The sequence below is a fragment of the Vidua chalybeata genome, chromosome Z, assembly GCF_026979565.1.
Source record: "Vidua chalybeata isolate OUT-0048 chromosome Z, bVidCha1 merged haplotype, whole genome shotgun sequence".
NCBI lineage: Eukaryota > Metazoa > Chordata > Aves > Passeriformes > Viduidae > Vidua > Vidua chalybeata.
The window spans coordinates 36,437,551-36,459,467 of NC_071570.1; the positions used below are offsets into that span (position 1 = coordinate 36,437,551).

The 21,917-nt window shown below is 37.7% G+C and overlaps 1 protein-coding gene across 1 annotated transcript in view; it reads right to left on the reverse strand.

Moving 5' to 3' along the window:
- Window positions 1-21,839, reverse strand: part of NNT (nicotinamide nucleotide transhydrogenase) — a 42,267-nt gene extending 20,428 nt beyond the window's left edge. The window contains exons 1-15 of the mRNA XM_053932571.1: window positions 21,777-21,839; window positions 20,643-20,837; window positions 13,637-13,866; window positions 12,311-12,528; window positions 11,668-11,755; window positions 10,955-11,043; window positions 9,965-10,152; window positions 9,091-9,224; window positions 7,153-7,344; window positions 6,057-6,210; window positions 5,010-5,171; window positions 4,122-4,232; window positions 3,203-3,348; window positions 1,461-1,656; window positions 642-875 (exon numbers count right to left, since the gene is read on the reverse strand). Of these exons, the coding sequence (XP_053788546.1) occupies window positions 642-875; window positions 1,461-1,656; window positions 3,203-3,348; window positions 4,122-4,232; window positions 5,010-5,171; window positions 6,057-6,210; window positions 7,153-7,344; window positions 9,091-9,224; window positions 9,965-10,152; window positions 10,955-11,043; window positions 11,668-11,755; window positions 12,311-12,528; window positions 13,637-13,866; window positions 20,643-20,793 (2,293 nt within the window). The 5' untranslated portion in view covers window positions 20,794-20,837; window positions 21,777-21,839. The remainder of the gene's footprint in view (window positions 1-641; window positions 876-1,460; window positions 1,657-3,202; window positions 3,349-4,121; window positions 4,233-5,009; window positions 5,172-6,056; window positions 6,211-7,152; window positions 7,345-9,090; window positions 9,225-9,964; window positions 10,153-10,954; window positions 11,044-11,667; window positions 11,756-12,310; window positions 12,529-13,636; window positions 13,867-20,642; window positions 20,838-21,776) is intronic.
- Between the last annotated feature and the right edge of the window lie 78 nt (window positions 21,840-21,917).

The window sequence follows — 21,917 nt, forward strand, 5'->3', positions numbered from 1 at the left end:
TTACCTCAGCCTCTCAAAAGCTCTGTGCTTACAAAACCAAAAATAAATGCAATAAAGAAACCTTCACATGCATAAGAATCAGGAATTAGTGAGCATTTAACTTAGAAAGCATATTTGCTAAAATACCAAGAGGCATGAAGCCTGGAGTCTGCCCAGTAGGTAAAATAGACAGTGAACTGAATGGTTTAAAGTGAGGCAGCCTCAATATTGCAGGTTGCCTACCTTAATGAAGATTACAGTGTAAAGCAAAAAATCCTAGAAGTATTATTAATGCTCACTGAATCCAGCAACATGAGAGTTTCAATCAAAATATCTGCTCAGAAATACAAAGTTGTGATCATAAAAGTTCAATAAAATGAATTCAAGAAAAAGTATCAGGTAGTGCCAAAGCAACATTTATTTCTAGACAAGATGAATAGTAATAATATGCTAAAGCACTGAAGACAACCTTTCATAACTAAAGCTGTACACAAATTAAACAGAAACAAAAAAGCATGCTTGTAAAAATTAAACTTATAAACTTTTACCTGGTCCAAAATACAGTGTTTCTTTCCAATTACATAGCAGTCTAAAAGTAGAGCTAAATCCCAGGGGAAGAAAAACCCTTTAACAAATATTTAATTATTAATAGAAGGTCTCACCTTGCAGTTTTCCATATGCAACAAGAGAGCCACTGAATGTCACTCCACCAATGTATGTGCCAAGATATGCCACAATCTTGGTGAGGTTTGCAGCAGGATCGGTGGCAAAGTGAGGATATTCAATCATGTATTCTGCTACACAGGTGAGCACAGCAGCCAAACCGACCAAACTGTGGAAAGCAGCCACTAGCTGAGGCAGATCTGTAATCTGGATGCGTTTAGCGATTGTCAGACCTATTGAGAGTTGAAGACAGAAGGGAAGTCTTAGAAAAGACAGCCCAGCTGTTCACCTAGAAATTAGTACAGGATGGTGCAGTGTGCAATGATTACACATACACAAGTCTGTTCCAACTAGAAATTGCTATGGCATTGAACCGAAGGTTACACATGTGAATTTTGTGCATCATGAAAAATAGAAAGATTAAAGCATATCATGTGCTGAGAAGCTTCACTAAATATGGAGAAATTCATTGTTTTCTGTGGCAAAGACACAGTGTGAAAGAGAGAATTTAGCAGTATTTGGTCAGGAACTGAACAGAAGTATGAAGTTGGGCAAGACCTTTTACCTCTGGACACAAGTTTCCCTACCAGAGATGACGTGGTCCCGTTTTTCAGTCAGCCTATTCCTTACCACACTGGGAAGCATTAATAAAAGCCCTGAAAGTTACGATATTTTGTTCACACATTTGCCAAATAATTTTGCATAAGCCACAAATGTCAGTTAGTCAATTCACCTGCAAGCTATACAGTATTTTATGTATATACAGGTTGCATATAGGTATGCATAGAACATAGATTGTTAGTTCATCATACACATACCTATGGTCCCACCAAGTGCCATTGCACCTGACATCTGTGCCAACAATTCAGGTGAGGGATTAAGGCTTCCAAGAGTTGCAGCCAAACCTCCTGCAACACCAATCATACCCAAAGCATTTCCAAGACGAGCTGTTCCTTGGGTAGACAAACCAGCTAGGGCACCAACACAGCACAGTCCTGAGCCCAGATACATCACCTTTAAAATAAGAAAAACCATCAGTATGAAGTAGTGACAAATTGCATTTCTATAAAAAACATCTCTGACAGTTACACAAAATAGCTGATTTCTCCAGAATGTGTTTTAAGTCACAATTCTTAATTGAAGTTGAGAAACTGTCATACAGAATGAGTTTTTAGCCAATTAAAATGTGATATCTATAAAGTTTTTCCATCACTTGATGATAATTTTCTATCTGCAGAAAGAATATTAACTAGAGCCAAACCGATTTTCCACATCAGTTCAGAAGCAACCTTTCTTTTATCACAAACTCAAAGCTATATGGTCCTGTTCATTATAGGGATAGTTTCAGAATTTGTTTATGGCAAATTTGGACTAAGAAATAGTTCAGATAGTTCTGAACTACCAGCAAGAGTATGGCCAGAAGGAGTAAAACTGTGATCATTCCCCTGTAGTCAGCACTGGAGGGGCCACACCTTGAATCCTCTGTCCAGTTTTGGACCCCCACTCCAATAAAGACACTGAAGCAAGTCCAGAGAAGGGCAACAGAGCTGTGAAACATCTGGAGCACAAGTCTGATGAGGAAGGAGTTGGTGCTGTTCAGTCTGGAGAAAAGGAAGATCTGTGGAGACTTTGTTACTCTCTACAATTCCTCAAAATCAGATTGTACCCAGGTGGGAATTCTTCCAGGTAACAAGTGAGAGGACAAGAGGAAATGACCTCAAGTTGCTCATGGGGAAGGTTATATTAGATATCAGGACTTTTTTTTTTTCCCATGCATTGGAAAGCATGGCCAAACTTTGGAACAGGCTGCCCAGGAAAGTGGTGGAGTCACCATCCCTGGAAGTGTTCGAAAAAACTTGTGGATGTGGTCCTTGAGGACATGGTCTAGTGGTGACCATGGTGGTGGTGCAAGGCTGACAGCTGGACTTGATCTTAAAGGGCTTTTCCTACATTAATGATTATGTGGCATTCTATAACTGTTGTTTGCAAAAAGTATAAACAAACTTATATGAACTGAGCTATATATGTCCAGATAATTGACAAAACACAAATAGATTACAAGCCCCTGCCATAACAGTATGTTTGGATTCACTTTTTCCAAATGCACAAGGCAATATAGATTGATTTTTCTTACTATTAAAGCAAATGTAAACAAAAGTTTACTATAAAAGGTGTTATAGATAAAATCCCTCTATATCCCTCTGTGCTGAAAACTGATACCATCCTTTTTTAACTGTCATGCCAAGTTGAACTTTCAGAAACATTTAAAACAAAGACTGATTTCTGTAGTTACTGTATTATTTAGACTGCAGTTTAGGAAAACAGTCCAATAAATAAAAGCACCTGCTATGTTAACACAAAACCAAACAATAACAGAGCTTTTAAAGTATGTTAGCTATGTAACTGCAAGCTTACAGTGGATCAGCTTCAGATTGGCCTTGTGGGAACATGCAGCTGATGGAAAGACCTTGGATTATTTGTTATTTACTCCTTAACAGAACAGGCATGAAGAAACATAACACTGAGCACTGGGCTAAGAGCCATGAAGTTATCTTCTTACTTGTTCAATGTTATAGCCACCGCTAAGAGCAGCTGCATAGCCTCCTACAAAAACACCACCAGGGAGCAGGTACAAGTAGTTGTACTCAGGAGGGTCTGTGGGACGTTTGAACATATCCAGCATTCTCTGTGTAACTAAAAAGCCACCTGAACAAAGTAAAGGAACAATCTTAAAAAAATAAAATCTGAAATCAAGCACATTCCAAGTTATAAGAGAAATATTTAGTAATACCATATTACCACACAATTTAGCAACCAATAAAGCTAGTAACCTAGAAAACTACCAGGAAACAAAGGTATAATCAGGGTTAGATCTTGCTGTCTCTTTTAGCCTATGGAAGAAATTCAGAAGAAAAGGAGGACTTGCTCTGGCTACATACTCTACACTGACTGTAGCATATGGCTTAGTTTATGAGTGTGTTCTTTTACCCACCTGCTCTAGCAAAAGCAGTATTTCTAAGTCACTTTATGCTCACTTTACTGTCTTTTTATTATTGAAGTTGGGACCTCTGAAGCTCAAGGAAACAGACTTTTGTTCTATGCAAATTTGAACTAGTATGTATTTCAAGTAGGAAAATTAATACGAGTGCAACTCCTCTACAACTACCCTCTTGAGTTATACAGGAAAATATATTGTATATAATCACCACCCGATGTTGTTGTATATAATCACCATTTCCTTTATGAAAGGAAAATGAACATTTAAATAATTCCTAAAAGAGGTTACTCCACAGGCTATGCAAAATACCTATAATAACTACTGTGAAAATTGGAGGGCCAATGCTTTTTTATTGATAAATGCTCTCAGATTCTAATCTCAGACTAGTATTTCTGGAATTATACAATTAAAGAACTAGAAGAAATTTTAAAATTACACTAGTACTTGAAGTTATAATTGGGAGAAAAGTTAACATTCATACCTGCAATATTGACTGAAGATATAAAGGCTGAAAGCACTGCTAGGCTTTGGGAAATGTTTTGAGGGAGATATTGGCCTCCCATCAGTACCAGCCCACCAACTGCAGTCAGTCCTATTTAAAAGAGAAAAAAGTGTTACTGGAAAAGGTTACTGTGTAACCTTAAAAGGCTCTATCCCTATAGGAAATTTCCTTTCAACTGCTGGACAAATATCAGTCAATTCAAATTTTGACCTCCACTTCACACATTAATGCTTAAAAGAAGACTACCACGGTCTTTTTCAGGAATACAAACATGTTTCAAAAGAAAAAAAGAAAATGAGTATATGAATGTAGTTTTGAAGAACAGTGCCTCAAGCAAAGAGTTAGCCAAGTACTTGTTCAATAAAGGAAACTTTTTTTGTAATAACCAAAGTAGATCACTTGTGACCTGCCACATATAGCCAAACACAGATACATAAAATTTTACTTATAAGAATTATGAATTTTATGGGCATTTTAGGATTTTTTTTCTTTTTTCCCCTCTCTCAGCACATAGTTTGTGGAGATGAATAGAAGAATGTAAAAAATAGGAAAGATAAGTTGTTTTCAGGGCAATCTTTTGAAAAGATGGGAGGAAAGATGTGGTCTACAAAAGGAGACTGCATCACTCCAAGTAAAAAAAACTTTTAAGCAAATACGTCAAGTGTAAAAATTACTTATGAAAATTAAAAGGATACAGCATCACATTGGCCTTTCTTTTGAAAAAATCATACTCCCAGAAATACATTGTTTCAGGCATCCTTGCTATTTATGAAAGAAAAATCAAACATGCACAGCAGTACTAATTCAGGTAAAAGAAGTTGTGCCTACTTCAAGTAGAAAACAAGGAGCTGTGTGACAGCCACTTACCTGAGACAGCATTAGTCACAGACATGAGTGGGGAGTGCAGAGCAGGAGTCACACCCCATACTGTGTGGTACCCCACTATTCCAGAGAGGCCAAATGTCGTCACCATTTGTGTGAAAGCAGCATTAGGTGCTACAATTCCCAGCCCCAACATACCAGCTAAACCTAGAAGGAAAGCACATGACAACTCTAACTTTCCAATGACTTCTTACATTTAAACTGTATAAAACAGGAGCCTAGAACTGACACAAAAGCAAAATGGAATTCTCTGCATGTACTAGTTTCAAAATCAGGGAGATAATCTTTTCAAATACACAAAGTTCTTTCAGTGCTTATCTTTCCTTTGTAACAGAAAATAAAGCCATAAATATAATCCATACGTATTTGTTATGCATGGTCATAATGCAGCAAAGATAGGTTTCTACACCAACACTAAATCCTGTCACTCTCCTGTTCTATAGAAAAAATGTAGAAGTCACAATTATGTTGAGATATTGCTTGGGTTTATCAAAGCATATGTATGAAGAACAGGGATTAAAATTAAGACTACTGAATTCATTAATTACTTCATGCAAAAGTTCTGATGCACTGAGAGTAACAAATGAAATTAAGAGCCAATACGTATTTGTCAAAGCAAAGTCCTACTTCCAATACTTCAGTAGACTGTGTCCATTTAAGTCTCACACAATACAGTAAAATCTGAAGAAAGGAAAGACATTCTTTCTTTGATTCTGCTGCAAAGTATGGGCACAGTCCCTGGCAGGAGTCCTTCAGAATTTAAAGCATTTTACTAATATTTAAGTAGAGTTAAACACATATATGTGCAGAGAATCAGCACTTGTTGATTTTACCAAATCTTTTGGTAAAATTTCAGAAGTTTTATTTTCCCTCTCAAGCAATTCTTACACTATGCTGATTTTGCACTAGCCAATCAACTGTTCTCCCAAATAGCTTTTCAATTGAATGAGTTAGATGATGAGTCATTCAAAAGTATTAGTATTAGTGTGAGAAGTACTCTACACTGATTCTCCAGCAATGGAAGTTGCCTACCTGCTGTGTATACAGATGCAGTAGTCATGGTTTTTCTAAAAGGTGTAATAGTAGCTGCTTTTTCTGCTTCTAGCTCTGCTACAGTCTTCTGCTTCACTGGCGCTCCCTGAGGAATGTTATTTGGTGGAGGTGCTGGGAAAATCACTTTGCCATCCTGACAACAGATATTTACAGTTATGCCCAACATGGCAGATGCTTAATACTTAGAGAAGCCTTTTCTTCTTAATCAGGCAATTCAGGCAAGTGCTAACATCCTACAGCCATGCCCAGGAACAGGCTCTTTTTCTGCATCAGCAGAAGTTTGCAAGGCATGACCAAGTTAATCATACTGGTTTACACATTCTTCAGACAAGATTTGATATTAATGTCCAAGAGTACCTGGTGAAGAGACAGCACAAGGCTCCAGAGCAGAAACAAGAGAAAAGCAAAGAGATAAAGTTCCTTAAGTGGAAAACATTATGCAAAATAAAACTAAGTCTTGGAAATAACAAAATCTGCTACACATGTGAACTGTAATCACAGCCTTTCCAGACCTCAGATAGGAACAAAGGATGATATCCCACATTTCTTGTTAATCTTCAGGCCTTTGTGGAGCTATCAGCACTGAGCTGTACATACCACTTCAATGGTCTGGGAGAGCTGAAGTCTATGCCCTGAGTTTTTATTTTATTATTTTCTGATAAAGCTTCAAGTATTTTGCATATTCTAGTTTCACCTTTTTTTTTTTTTAATCTTACTATAAAAGGAACACTTTTTTTTTTTTCCGTTAAAGGAAGAATGTTTTTCTGGAAGAATGTTTTGGTCTGGTAAAGCCTCAAATATGTTTTAAGTAGCTATATTTTTATCACATGAAACACACAAACTTTATTTTTTTCCTATTTTGCATTAGTAAATACATTAGGTTTAACCTTGACAAGAGAGTAAAAAGAAACAGAGGAATTTTCAGCTGAATAAACATACAATTACCCACACACTCTACCAAGCCACCTCTGAAGTCTGTTGACATGCAATATCTCTGAATGATTTTTGAAGAAACAGAAATAATAAATGTTAGGTCTGTACTCACAAATTAAGAATAGAGTATTTACTGGCTTACCTTCATTACTACAGTTCCTCTAATAACATGATCCAGAGTCCCATAGTCAAAGTCATCTTTTGGATCAAAGTAGAAGTTTTCTTTGTCAGGGCTAATAGCTTTTAGAAGTTTGATAATATTATTAGAATACAGGGTACTGGCCTGAGTAGCCATTCTGCTAGGCAGATCTGTGTACCCAATGTGTGTAACACCCTGGAAAAAAAATCAAAATAAAATAATAAGGATTTGTACAATCTCTGAAAAAGCATAATCTCTGAAAAAGCATAATCTCTTCCAGTATATCCTTTTGGAAATACCTATCCAAACTGTACCACTTTTCTCGGTTTATAGCACCACTGAATTGCCTACCTGCAGATCTGGCACTACTAATTCAGGGACAGATCACTCACAATAGCTACAGAATCCAACATGATCAAATCCAACACCTTAAACTCTATTAGCAACAAGACTTCAAGGAGAGGAAGATATACTGGTGCAAGAGCTTGTCTTCTCCAAATCCTACATTCTCTCAGAACCTAAATTATTTAAACAATCAGGTAACAGATTAATCTGCCTAATGCTTGGCATCTTCTCAGTTTTTCTGGAAGGCAGGCAGTGGAGACAAATTTCTGTATCCCAGTGGAGTGAAGGGAGCTCCTCAGAGCTGTGCAAGAGATAGGTCTGAATTCATATGAATGTAAAAATGTAACCTAATATATCCTCACTGCTTAAAGAACTAATGAGAATTAAAGGATATCAGGCTTTAGTAAAGAATGGGAAGCTGAGACTGGCATACACTCTAGGTGTTCAAAAGCAGGTTTGTGTTAAAACACTGCTCCCACAACTTATAGCTAAGATATGTATATGCTTCTAGAACTCTGGCTTCCTAATACAATGCTCTGGCACAATCCTAATAGTTCTGCTATTTTCCATAACACAGAGCCAGTACACTAAATCCAGGGGTAATACTCCTCTGACTAAAAGTGTTCCATATAAACCCTTCATGCAAGTATCTGCTTACTTGTATTCTACATTCTCTAGGTTTTACTCAATGACATCAAAAGCCCTAGAAAGCCACAAAGACAAGTGCAACATGTGATTCTTTGATATATACAAACAGAATTCTGCTTATGTCAATGACAACCATGGCAGCAGTGTCCCACAGGCAAATAAAAGTATTACATCCTTGCATTACCAAATTACTGCCTAGGAAATCTGCTGCTATAAATCTCATCACCCAGATTGCTGTAATTGTTAGCAGACTTCCCATAAGTACCAAAAACAAAACCCAAAAAGCAGAAAGACAAGTTCTCAACTGAGCAAATGAACACAAGCAAAACCAAAGTAGTTTAGTCCAGACCAAAACTGCTTACTTTAAGGAACCAATTTATGCTACATCTAGTTTGAGTTTCAAGTGCTTTGGATAATCTATGGGAGACACACTCAAGTTGCTGAAGATAAAGAAAAGCAAAGCCAGCACCCTCCTGAAGCTGAAATAATACTGAGTAAGCCAAAGACTTTGTACTGAAGTAAACACTGAGAGTCTGAACCTGCTTAGCTTTGCCTATGACAGGAAATGTTAACCTCCAGTCATGGGAGGTGATAAGCAAATCAAAGAACCTATTGCTACTGTTGTGTTTTTTTGATAGACCAAGAAATAGATATCAAATCCCACCTTCAACTCAGAAGAGACAAACACTGGACTTGGAAGCTTAATCAGCAAGAATTCTGTAATATCTATTAACAACCAAATTAACATTATACAAAGGTGTTAGTTTCTTTAGAAATATTCAAATTTATGCATATAAATAGTGACCAAATGCAAATCTAAAGGATTACTTCAGCCCAAAGCACCTGAAAGATTGTTGAAAATTCAGCTGCTTCTTTTCAGCATGTAGTTTACAAAACTCCATGGAAGTTCAGGTGAACTGAGAATGAATTGCAGATTAAAATGCTCACCTTATGAACATACATTTCTCCAGGCTTTGTAGTCTCAATATTTCCTCCTGCTTCTGCAGCTAAATCCACAACAACTGAACCTTCCTTCATTGATTCAATCATATCTTTCTTAAACAAGATTGGAGCTTTTTTTCCTGACAAAACAAGGCATAGTAAGTTAAACACAAAATACAGCTTTCTATCTGTTGAGCTTAGAGATGACTTCTCCTCTTTGTTCTATATATAACCTTTAATTTTGTAAGCAAAATTTTCTAGTAATTGGTATCTACGATAAAAAGTTTTTTTTTTATAATGACAGAAGTGCTAGAACATCCTGCTCCAAAAGCATACAAGAAAGTTATGCATAGTAGTCTACCAAAGATTAGTCCAATTCTGCCAGCAAACCGACAATCTTAACATCCAATCTACAATTCCAGCCATAAGGAAAAAAAAAAAGCCACCACATTGCAAACTATTAAAATACAGACATTGTGCAACATGAAGCACTAAACTCTAAGCTCTACCTTACTGTGTTTCAATTACAAAGGACAATTCCATTTCAATCAGACCTGTTTCAGTGTACAAGCTGTATAGCAGAAGTAGCAGTGATGCAATAGATATGCAAGAGAATTATATATTCTCACTTTATTACTAAATACTCCTTTTTTAGTAAGAAAAACACGACAGTATTTGATTCATACTGATAGTCTTTGAAAACAAAAGTTGTTTAGGAAAAAAAAGGACTCACTTTAAAACCAGGCCTTTATCACAGAAGTGAGGCACATGCTCACACAGACATAATTCATTAACCCCTCTGTTTTCAGGCAGATGCAACCGCAAAATATTACAACTTACCTAGAAGAATGAAAATTTGCATTTTTCATATAAAACATACCTGGAATAAGTGCTGTAGTGATGATAATGTCAACATCTTGGCACTGTTTGGCAAAGAGCTTCATTTCGGCTTCAATAAATTCTTTGGACATTTCTTTAGCATAACCACCTTGTCCCTCTCCAGATTCCTTTAAGTCTACTTCCAAAGGCTCAGCACCAAGAGACTTGAACTGTTCCAAGGCTGCAGCTCTAGAAAAATAAAATTGTAGGTGAGAGAAAAAACACAACTTTAAAAATACATACCAGTGGTTTTAGTAGCAATATTCAGACAAGAGATGTAAAACTTATTCTAGTATTAAGGAGACCATAACAAAAGTCCTCAGCTTTCTGTATTTAGTGCAAAAAAATAATTTCATTGATAAATTTATATTCCAGTCAGATTTGAATAAGGAATGAAGGCAGCCTATGATTTGCTGCATAGTCAGCAGAGTTGCTTCAAGGAAAACCTCAGAGCTGAGGCTTTGCTGATTAACTCTCCTCATGCATTTCCATTGTCGTCACTTGGTAAATCTACAGCCCAAACTAAGGTGCCTAAAATGGAAGACAAGCACAGAACCCGTGACCTTGTCTTTAAACAGTGAGATGGGAAGTACTAGTAAGTCTTATTTTCACTGGGAAAATTGCCAGGGGGTGGGTGTTTGTGGCTTGTTAATATTCTGAATTTACTTTGCATCATATGACATCACATTAAACAAAGAGAGTAAATTTCAGTGTTAGGTGAACGGTGACAACATGCAGAGAATTAAACATAAATGTTCTTTAATCTCAAGATAAAAGTATTTAGCGTGCTTAAGAAATGAATTAAAATAAAAATGGAAAAGTTTTAGACAGATTTTAAAATTAATAAAAAATTAAGGACTAATGATGGCATAAAAGTGGTAGGAAGTGAATTATGACTCAGTGTAGTACAAATTATTTCACTCTAATATAGCCATAAACAACTTAATCTTCAAGTAATTTCAGATTGATATTACAATTTTCACACCCTTACCTAGTATCAAATCCACGAACCACTGCACCCATTGATTTTGCTGCTCCTGCAGAAGCCAGGCCAGCAACTCCTCCTCCAATGATCAGCACCTAAAATGATAAATCTCATTAGCTAGCCATTTAAACAAGATACCTTAGGATAAAACCAAATTTAATTGGGCAGAGTTACCCCATACATCCAACAGTTTAAAAGCGGTACCTCCTAATTACACATATTTAAGAGCCAACTCTTTTGTAGCTTATAGTTTTTCTCCTTGATTTATCTTACTTTTTTCTTCCTTAATTCTACTTTCATTTCTCTTCAACCCAATCAATCTGTAATTCCAATCAAGTAAATTCTTTCCATTGCATTCGTCAATGCACCAGAAATACCAGTATCTCTGAATTTTCTTAACTGCTTCCTTACCTTCTCCTATTTTGAAAAAAAATAAATCCAACCCCTTATAGCTATTCTGATGTTTAAAACTAAGCAAACTTAAATAAAACTCAAATCATTCTATTATTCCCAAAACAAATCCAGAACAGATGTGAACAAAAAGTGGCATGAGAATAATTACAGTGATTGCTGAAGTCTCTATAAACAGCCCAAAGGCAGGAAAAAAGCCTTTTAACATAGTTTCAGCAACAGTTAGAATATTCAGTTAGAATAGTTTCTAACCGTTGCTCAGAAATTCAAATATTCTTTTGCCACAGTGTGTATTTAATTGCACATACCTTTGCTGGAGGAACTTTACCAGCAGCTGTGATTTGACCCGTGAAAAATCGACCAAAGTGATTTGCTGCCAGGACCACAGCCTTGTAACTGTCAATCAAGGATGAACACACATCAGTGTTTTCTCAGATTCAGTAAATTCCATTCATTACATCAATCTAAAAGACGAACATTTGACCAGAATATGTGTAGGATAAAGCAAGCTTAGTATTTTATCATTGAACACAAGCTTAATAGTCTTCATTCGTATTTCTATGGAGATGTCTGACAATATCTGATCTTTTGTTTGTAACTACTATGGCAATTGCATTCACACTGAGTGTTCTTTGGGTTAGTTAGCTCCTAACAACACCAGATCCCCATGCAGACAATCTGTATTCAAGATAAGTTAGTTCAGAGCAAAAAGGTACTAGATAGAACAGTCAAGGAATTAAAAGAATTGTGTTCAATTTTGTTTATTTTAAAAGCATTGGTGTGATCTGCTATAAAGCTAACCATAAAAAACTTTAACACCACCCTGCTTGAAACAGCTCTATGAAAATAGAGATGTAGAATCATTTTAGGTATACCTAATATCAAAGCACATGATTTTAAATTAGCTATACTTAATGAAGCAGGAAAAAAAAAAGAAAAAAAAAATCATACCCAGCAATGTTGGCCATGGAGCTAAGTGCATCATATCCCTGAGCAATGGTGACCCGTGGAACCTGATCCATAGCCAAGACAGTAACTTTTTTTTCTGCAAGTTTTTTCAGCAGGTCTGGATTTTGTGCTGGGTAGATAAAACTGATCAGGGTTGCTGCTGTCTTGAAAAGATCTGCCTCATGTATACCTAGAGATGAGTTATATATAGGAGCTCTCACCTGAAAAAAGACAGAAGTTCCCAAGTTAATCAGAGGAGAGAAATCAGAACACATTCCACTTCCTTTCTCTCACATTGCAGTCTGTTCATTCCCATGCAAAAATTACAGAAAGAAGAATGCATATCAAAGACTATTTACACAACTGAACTGAGTAACTGCACTTCTCAGCTGCAGTCCACGTCATGGAATTGGCTCTAGGTGGATTGGTGACAGGGCAAAAACCATCAGCACACACCTTCACAAAGATCTAATGATTTCCAACTAGCAGTCGCTTTTGTAACAGACAACTACCCTCAAACCCACCATTTTTATGCCAAATGATTACTCAACACATATGACAATTAAGCTCTGCAAACTAAGAATCACTAATAAGGTTGCAGTGCATGACTACATACAGGGCATTTCATGCCAGATGTCCAGCAGACACTAATCTTCATCTATATTCACTTCTGAGTTTCTCATTTTTCTCCAAACAGAAACCTACTTAAAAGCGTGTTTCACAAAGCAGCTCACAGAAATTCTATGTTCAATGCTGATGGGATAATTTTAAACAGAGCAATTGAAGGAAGCCTCAATAAGGTAAAGGTCTTTTTTTTTCCCCTTCAGGACTCTGCATAACCTAATACCTCTCAAGTAAGATTGCTTTTAGCTCTTTTCTCAATTTTTTAAACAAATCTTCGCTGTGGAATTCAGAGAAGTCACACAATCATATTTTCTAAATCCCAAACCACTCTACTTAAAGAGTAACTAGAGTAATATGTTACCAATCTTGGATAAAGGATTTCTTAGAGCAGGTTTCTCATCTGATTAGATTACAGAACTAGTCTACCTCATTCTAGAAAACACAACAACTCTTAGGTAGTTAAAAACTTGCTAGAGATATTATCCACAATTTTTTCAACACTGTCTTTTACTTTTTTTTAGTGCAGGTGCATGCCTGAGCTATTAAAAGAAAAAAAAAACAACAAAACTTGAATCACAACTCAAAATGGAAAAAGTTAATTTAAAGGACCTTACTTACTGAACTTTCCACAGATTATTAGAAAAAAATTACCTATACATTTCTCCAAAAACAATGTAATAGTAAATATACTAATAAAGCAATTACTTTCACAATCAAGTCAGAAGCCAGAACTTCCTTGGTCCCCTGGATCTTTGCTCCAACTTCTCTGTAATGGTCATCAGAAAATTTAGAAGCTTCTCCAGCACCAGATTCCACCACAACATTGAAGCCTTGCTTAACCAAGGCTTGAACTCCAGCCGGCGACAGAGCCACTCTCTTCTCATTCTCAAATATCTCCCTGGGGACACCCACAGTCAGTTGTTTATAAGGAATTCCTGTAAGAGTGGCAGATAAGACAGCATTAATTGTACTAAACATTAATTAACTGGCATAAGGGACACTCTTCAACATTGTACAGACACATGCAGACACATGTCACAGTTAGCAATTCTCCCTCCTAAGGGAGGAGGAAGCAGAATGCTATTTTCTATGAACATCATTTACATTTCCTTAAATTACACCATCTTCCTAGGGATCCTTGTTCTCTCAGCGATCAGCAGGTGACCACAATCAGCCACACAAGCGGTAACAAGTGTTTGGTGCAGTTCATACTCATTGTCGTTTACACAGTTCTGATTGTGTAACTAGCATTCTGATTTACAAACACCTGGTGTACTGGTGATAACACATTCTGCCTCAGGCCAGAATTTAAATAGCTTTCTAGTCACTTCCAGGTTATTGTGAAGACAGAAATAAATGAGCTTGAACAGTGGAACTGCATTTTAACTGAGTATGTTTGTAATACATTACAAATTATGCCAAATCACTATTATTGAATGCTACATACACACCACAAAGTACACTGAAAGGCATAACTGCATCAATAAGCTACTCTAAAAGTTGCCAAAGAAATTAAAAATGTGAATTCAGAAGTAGTTGAAGAATAAAGGAATATCCAGCTACCAGTTTCTTCAAAAATATTTCTCTTCAAAGTTATTTCTTTCTCTTAACTTGTTCAAAGCTCCATTAAGTAACATCAGGAAACTGCTGAAGCTGAAATTTATGTTTTAGTTAAAGTTTTCAAATTACAAACACCTAACCTCATTCGAGTACAATTTGGGGGCTTTCAGTCTCATATCTGAGAGGTAAACTTCTCTGATCCAAACAAGTGTTCAAATACATTATTTATGAATACACAGGCTCAAGCAGAATAATCATACATAAAACTATTACAGTGCTTCAATTACACTGACAGCATGCAGTCCAACACATAGGCTGAATCCTGTACCAGCTTTCACTGACACCTATCCAGAATTTAAATCTGGATTGTGACATTACTATGCACGACATTTACAGCACATGAATATTAATGAACTATAATTTGAGCAGTCTAAGCCGTCACTCATATTAATGATCAAGCAACAACAACAGCAACAACTACAAAACCCACCAAAGAAACCCCAAACCTAAAAAAAGGGGAGGAAGCGGATGAGAGGCTTGTTTAAAATTACAAATCTCTTTGAAATAGTCCAACAATAGTATGTATTGTACTACAAAAAATTGTACCAGGCAAAGAATGCAAATTTTAGGAAGGCCTCCTTTTGACTTTGAGATAGAAACAAGAAAAAAAAAAAAAAGCTAAAAGCATACTACAATATAAGAGCTTTGAGGAACTAAATTTAGATTTAAAATATGAAAATTATTTATCTGTGAAATTGAACCTGGACTACAATGTGCTTAAAGTTGACAATTTGAAAATGTTTTTGGTTAGAAACTTTAAAGGTACTGTCAACTTACTATGTTCTGAAAAAAACGGAAGTGCTGAAGAAACAACTGGATGTGGCACTTAGTACTATGGCTTAATTGACAAGGTGGTTTTCAGTCAAAGGTTGGACTTGATCTTACAGGTCTTCTCCAACCTTAATGATTCTATGATTCTAATTACTTCTACATTTTTTTTAGCTTTGCCTTTGAAATTTGAGTAGTAAAATATTAACAAATAATTTGAAGACAGAAGTGTTCTGATGTTTTGTATGTTGGAGAACATTTGAAATATTTTAATCACAAGACAACACTCAAATTCAGAAAAACATACATTCATAGAACATAAAGCCAAAACAGGAACAAAAATGCACATCTAACACAACACACCCACAAAGGTAACAGAGCTTTGCAATGATTTGTTCCACCAGCATACACCAAATCTAAACATCACCGTACAACTCAGGCCATACCCACCACAGCAACACTGACCACTTGTTACCAGCTGTGGTAACTGTTGCTGTCACTCAAATTACCCTTCTCATTTGAAGAGACTTTTCTCCTCATCTCTTCAAATGACTACACAATAAAGTCCTGCTTCTGATTTTCACTAAATCAACTCGGTGGAAATGAGCTCTCTTGTCTTTTAGAAGCAGGAATGAACCTAGAAGATTGAAATTTGTTAGGATAACAGAGACCAACCAGAATTTCAGAGAGGAAGTAGCTCTAGGGTAGGATAGGATGCAAAACACTTTTCAAAAAGCACTGAGAACAGTTAAGAACTAAAGTCCTACCTTCCCTTTCTCCTTTTAGAAGTTTTTGTAGCACAAAAAATATCAAAGGGGAGGAAAGGAGGGGGAAACATGGGGGGAAATATGGGAAGGGAAAAAGAAGGGGAAAAGGGGAAGGAAAAAAGGGAGGGGAAAGAAGGAGCAAACAGGGGAAGGAATAAATTATAGCATAAAGGAAATAGATAACTGCAAATTTAAAGGCAGAAAGATATTCGACTAAAGCTTTTATTTTTCTCAAGCAAATCTTCTTTTAGCTCCTAAGGCTCAAATGACAATAGATGCTTCTAATTTCCTTCTGCTCATTTGCTTCTGTGTGGAGTAACAGAATAGAAGAGTAAATGGCTAGGAATAAAAGGACAAATATACATTCACTAGATGCCACATGTGTTGTCTCATTCCTCACTTGTTCTTTATTGGTACATCTTGCATGCAATAAAAATTAGTACAACTTTTTCAGATAGCAAGTATTTGCATCTTATTTAGTAAACAGAATGATCACAGACCAGCACTGAGGAACATGCTCTTCTCCAGAGCTTTGGGAGATCAAATCCAAGAAAAATATTCAACAAGTCTCATTTGCCTCACCGATTTTTCTTCTCTGTCTCACTACCAGAATTCCAGCAATCCATAATACAAAAGCAAATTTTAGCCAGAGGACATTTTTTAAGTAGACTGTCCTGAGCTTCCACGTGATTCAGCATCAAAATGGAGCAGATATTTACAGCTCAAAAACAAAGATCTATCTTAAAACTGCAGTAGAGGTCTTGGGAAGAAAGGGTTAAAAAGCAGGACACCAGCACAGAGGACTGCAAAGCTCCCTTTCAGCTGGAAATAACTCTTGATAAGCCTATGTGAACAGCAAATCTGTGATGATTTACTGGTGCCTGTGTCTCCATTTGTTTTCCTCTGCCTGCTTGTTTTCCTCTGCCCGGGTGCTGCTTCAGCAATACCCCATTAGCAAAGTAATGGAAATTAAATTTACCCTTTGGATTCTAGACATGACTTTGTGGCTGTCCCACCTGCCTGTCTGCGCTGACACACACAACAGGGTATGATCAATACTCTAGCTGGCAGAAGATCTGTAATTAGCACAGATTTGGTTTGCTGGATTCAGCAATTTCATCAAAGTCAATAGTTTTGAAAAGTTGAAATCTCAGATTATAAATTTAAGACCTTAATTTAGCTTTTATTTTGAAGAAGCTCATCTGCTATCCCTGCCAGGGGTTTAAAGTTATGTGAGAGTGTGAAGCCTACAAGTTGTCTCTCTAATCCTTCATGTCAGATAATCTCTTTAAATACTGCCTTGAATATGTTTTACTGACTTACTACTTTACAATATCATGGACATCTTCCAAATGCTGAGTGATACACACACACCTAGAGCACATTTTTGACTCGTGAAGTTTTTTAATATATTGAGTAGAAGGTACACAGTACTTAGATTCTGCCACTATCAGAAGTAGAATCATTAAATTTCACAGGTCTTAGAGTGGAATATACATTCCAGTGAAACACTCTGGCATATACATAACTTAGAACTTCTAAAAACTAGTAAGAAGCCACTCTCTCATTCCCTTACCACAATCCTAACTGTGTAATGAAGACATATTCAAACTTCAAGTAAACAAAACTATAACTGCGACTTTCCCCATTTAACTTCTATATATAAGAATCTTAGAGAAGATTCTAAGTCAGAACTATAGCAGAAAACACAGGTTTTTTAATTTCCTTAACCTGACTTTGAGAAGTAGTCTGTAACAAAACAGTATCAACCAATAGAAACTGACTTAGGGAAAAGATAAAGGAGAAGTTTTGACCATATGCCATATGTTCTGGGATTGAAAACAGGATGCCTATTTTTTATGTTATGCTAATAACCTTTAAACAAACGATCTCATCTGTTCTGAAGATGAGGACATATTCCAAAGAACAGCAATATAATGTTGGCAAAAAGAAACAAAATGGTACAGAAGATTAAGCGAATACCTGATCCCTCCTATTACATAAATAAGGAATAAAAAAAAATAAAAGGGAAATTAAAGGAGAATATTTCTTCTTTATAAATAAAATAAAGCTTACCTAGAGAACTAATTAAAAATGAACTGTTATAAGTTTAGAAAAAAATAGGAAATTTTAAGAAATAAGCCTCAAAATAAAAAATATACTTAAAATTCCAAAATAGAGAGGGGTAAAAGTCACAGAGCTGTAGGACAAACTAATCTGGAAGTATACTGGGAAGCTCAGTCAGTCACTCCATATGTACCTTTCCCAGGGCTTCAGAAAGTTTTGTATGTTTCTCAAGAGCTGGTCCTAGTGACTACCTGGCATAGATTATGGGAATACTTGTTTACACCTGGATGAAAGTTCTTATGTTTCTATTAAGCAAGTAGCAGCATAATAGGTGGCAGTAAGAAAATTATCCATGCTCCAAGTTCACTTTTCAGCTGACTCCATATCTCTATATTTCTTGTCCTCAAGCAGCAGTTATGTTCTTGTACATAACATAGCCTGGATGGAATTAAAGCTAATCTGAGACAAGTAAAAGTAGTAACTACAGCCTTAAGAAGAATCACTGAGACACTAGTCTTTTCAGAAAACTTACTCTTCTTAGTAATACAGTAATTTTACCAAGCGTTAAAATAATCAAAGCTAATTTCTGAAAGACTAAAACACAGGTATTTTGAATTTGTTACATTTTGATTCAAGAGCACTTAAAAAGAAAATATAAGAAATAGCCCTGCTTCTAATTTGTCATTAAATTGCTGTTTTCTCCTTGATTTGTCCTCTACTGAATGACAAATCACGTTACCAAAGCATACTAAAAGGACAACTTAATTATCAACCAAAAGACTACCAAACTTGTAATTCTCCATATTAAATAACTGCATTTCATGAATACTACTAATCCTTAAATAAGGGCTTCCACACAACAGATTTGACAGGGCAGCAGTGAGCATTTAAACATATTACAACTAATCAAAATTCTCCATCCTTGCGGGAAATTTTTTCAAAAGTGTCGTGGTTTGACATGGAAGTGAATTTTTTCCAGGAAGTTATTCTTAAAAATGAGAAAATTCATACACACACAGAGTAGCATACCAATTTCAATAAAACAGAAGAGATTCTTTAGTTTCGTGATGAAATTTGTGGTCAAAGCCAAATACAAAATTGATTCCAAACTCAAATAAGGACACTTACCTGGGATATTTGAGAAAGAACTTTGAACCTAGTTTCCTATGTTCCAGTTTATGCGCCCAACCAAGGGACAATCTGCCATATGAAGACTGACAGATGTCTCTTTTATTCAGATATTTAACATGGGAAAAAAATCAAGAGCATATCAAATCTATCAAAGAAATTCTGGTTTCAGCATGCAACTGTGATACAGATTTATCAGAAGCCCTCAGAGTAAAGAAACTTCCCCTCATGACATTTCTTCAGAAGTTCCAAAATCTTCAATCACCAAGTTGAAAGGACCGCAAAACGCACCATTCATTGTTAATACTGCCACAAATTCTACACAACACAGGCTTCTCTGAGCTACTAAATGCTACTTTTGTGACCCACATTTTCATAATCAGACACTTCTGTTTCCAACAGCACTAATTTCTTTATACGCTCAAGTACCTAATGCAGTTACCTACTGTCTACATTTGGAAGAACCAAATATCATGTGTGCAAGCAGTCCAACTCTCCACATTAATCTTTTGCAGACTAAGATCCTACATTTGCACAAAAGCAGGGTCTCTAAATTCCAAGGAAAACATGACCCATGCAGTAATAATGGGCAAAAATAGCATTAAACCTGCATTAGGTATTCTTCAGTCTTCCTTCCAACTGTCAGGTTATATACAACATAGAATAGAGAAAAATAATTGTCAGTTCCGATCTTCATATAGCAGGGTCATACTAGAAACTGGAAACAAGGGTGCCCCCTTTCACAGGTTTTTTTTTCCCTGAAAATACCTGAACTTGTCCACTATCTACTGAAATGCAAGTTGTGCAAATACACTAACAAACCCTACACATACAGATCATACAGATCTGGACATACAGATACAGATCAATAGTTTTTCAAAGTGATACAATGTAAGTGCTTCCTAAACAAAGTTAAGAGATTTTTTTTAAGATGTGCTAATAATGTCTATATATGCTAGCAGTTGCTGTCTTTGTGAGGTCTGTATTTTCTCTCACATGCACACAAAGAGCTGCACTACCAAAACAAATGGGGAACTCAGATTTTAACTAATAAAAGCATTTATTTAAATACTTCCTTCAAGCAAGTATTAGCAGGAGTTCAAATCCTCTAACCACAAAAACAATGTGGATCTAAAGTATTCATAATAAACACAAACACCTTCTGTGTAAGTCCTCTAAAGCCAGTCTAAAATTGTGCTGCAACTGACTCAAGTACGCTGCTGACATGATTTAAGAGTGTTCTTTCTATTTTAAGTCTTTTCTGTACTAATGCAGATCTGAAAGAAAGAAAAAAAAAAAAGAAACCATTTAAATTCATGTTTTAAAATAAAAGACTGCTTACAGTACTTTAATCAATTTACCTGGCTTTGGAGCTGCCTGAGAACCAAGCACCTGGTGCGTTCTAAACATTCGCAAGCACAGCACCTTTGCAGAACGCGCCTTCGGTGGGAACACATTGCCAAAAACAGGAGCTGAGCATCCACTCACAGCAACACGCAGAAGGCTCGCCATTGCACCCAGACCTCACAACAAATTCCTTGCCACGTATGGAACCCCTACAGCAAATGTGAAAACAAATCAAGAGTTATTAATGGCACTGGACAGAAGGCATGTAAACACAGCAGGTTTAGGACCAGTCGACTGCCAGGAGCCATGAGACAATCATTCCTCACCACCTTTATTTTTCAGGCTAGAAAAAAAATCTTTTTGTTTTTTTCCCAAATTAAGTAAGACAGCTCTTAACCAAAGCAACTGGCGTGACCAGCCGAACTGGGGATCGCATTTCTGCGACTCAGGGCCATTTTCACGTTACACCGTTACTTTAAAACGGGAACTGCGGTAGGGGAAAACCGCGGCGCCCCAAAGCACCAAACAAACGACTCCAATACATGCCACAGCTCCCTCAGGAGTCACCGTGGGTGGGAGACAGCTTGCAGGCGCCCAGGAGGCTCAGCAAGCACTCGGGGCGGGACACGCTGGGCAGTGGACAGGGGAGCCAAGAATGTGCTCTTCGCCCAGAATCCCGCCGGGCCCCCGCGGCAGCGGCCCCTTCTCTCTCCTGTCGCTATTTATAGCCCGTGGCCACCGAATGACCTTGGGCGGGCGGCTCGTCCCCTGCTATGCACTGTCCCCGCTCGGGGGTCACCCCGCAGCCGCCACTTCCCCGCTCCCCACTCCCCGTTCCCGCGGGCCCCTTCTCAGGCCACCTGCTTTCTCCCGCACGTCCGTCCCGCCACGCTCCCTCTCCCTCTCCCTCCCTTCCCCCGACAGCGCGGCACCGCTGTCTTCTCCCCACCAGCGGCTGGCCCCCACACGCACCGGGAGAATGAGGCGGTGCCGGCGCAGCCCCTCACGACGCGGCGCACACGCCCCGCGCGGAGCCCCGCACACGCTCCTCCCGCAGCCCCGCACCGAGCCGCTCCGCACACAGCCCCGCACACGCTCCTCCCGCAGCCCCGCACCGAGCCGCTCCGCACACAGCCCCGCACACGCACCGCCGCAGCCCGACACGACACCGTGCTCCCGCCCGCGGTACCGCCGCCGCGGCTCCGACCGACCTTGGGGCGGGGCGGGGGCGGGCCCGTGGCCGCCAACCCGGAAGGACTGAGGGGCACGCGGGGGTCGGGCGGCCGCGT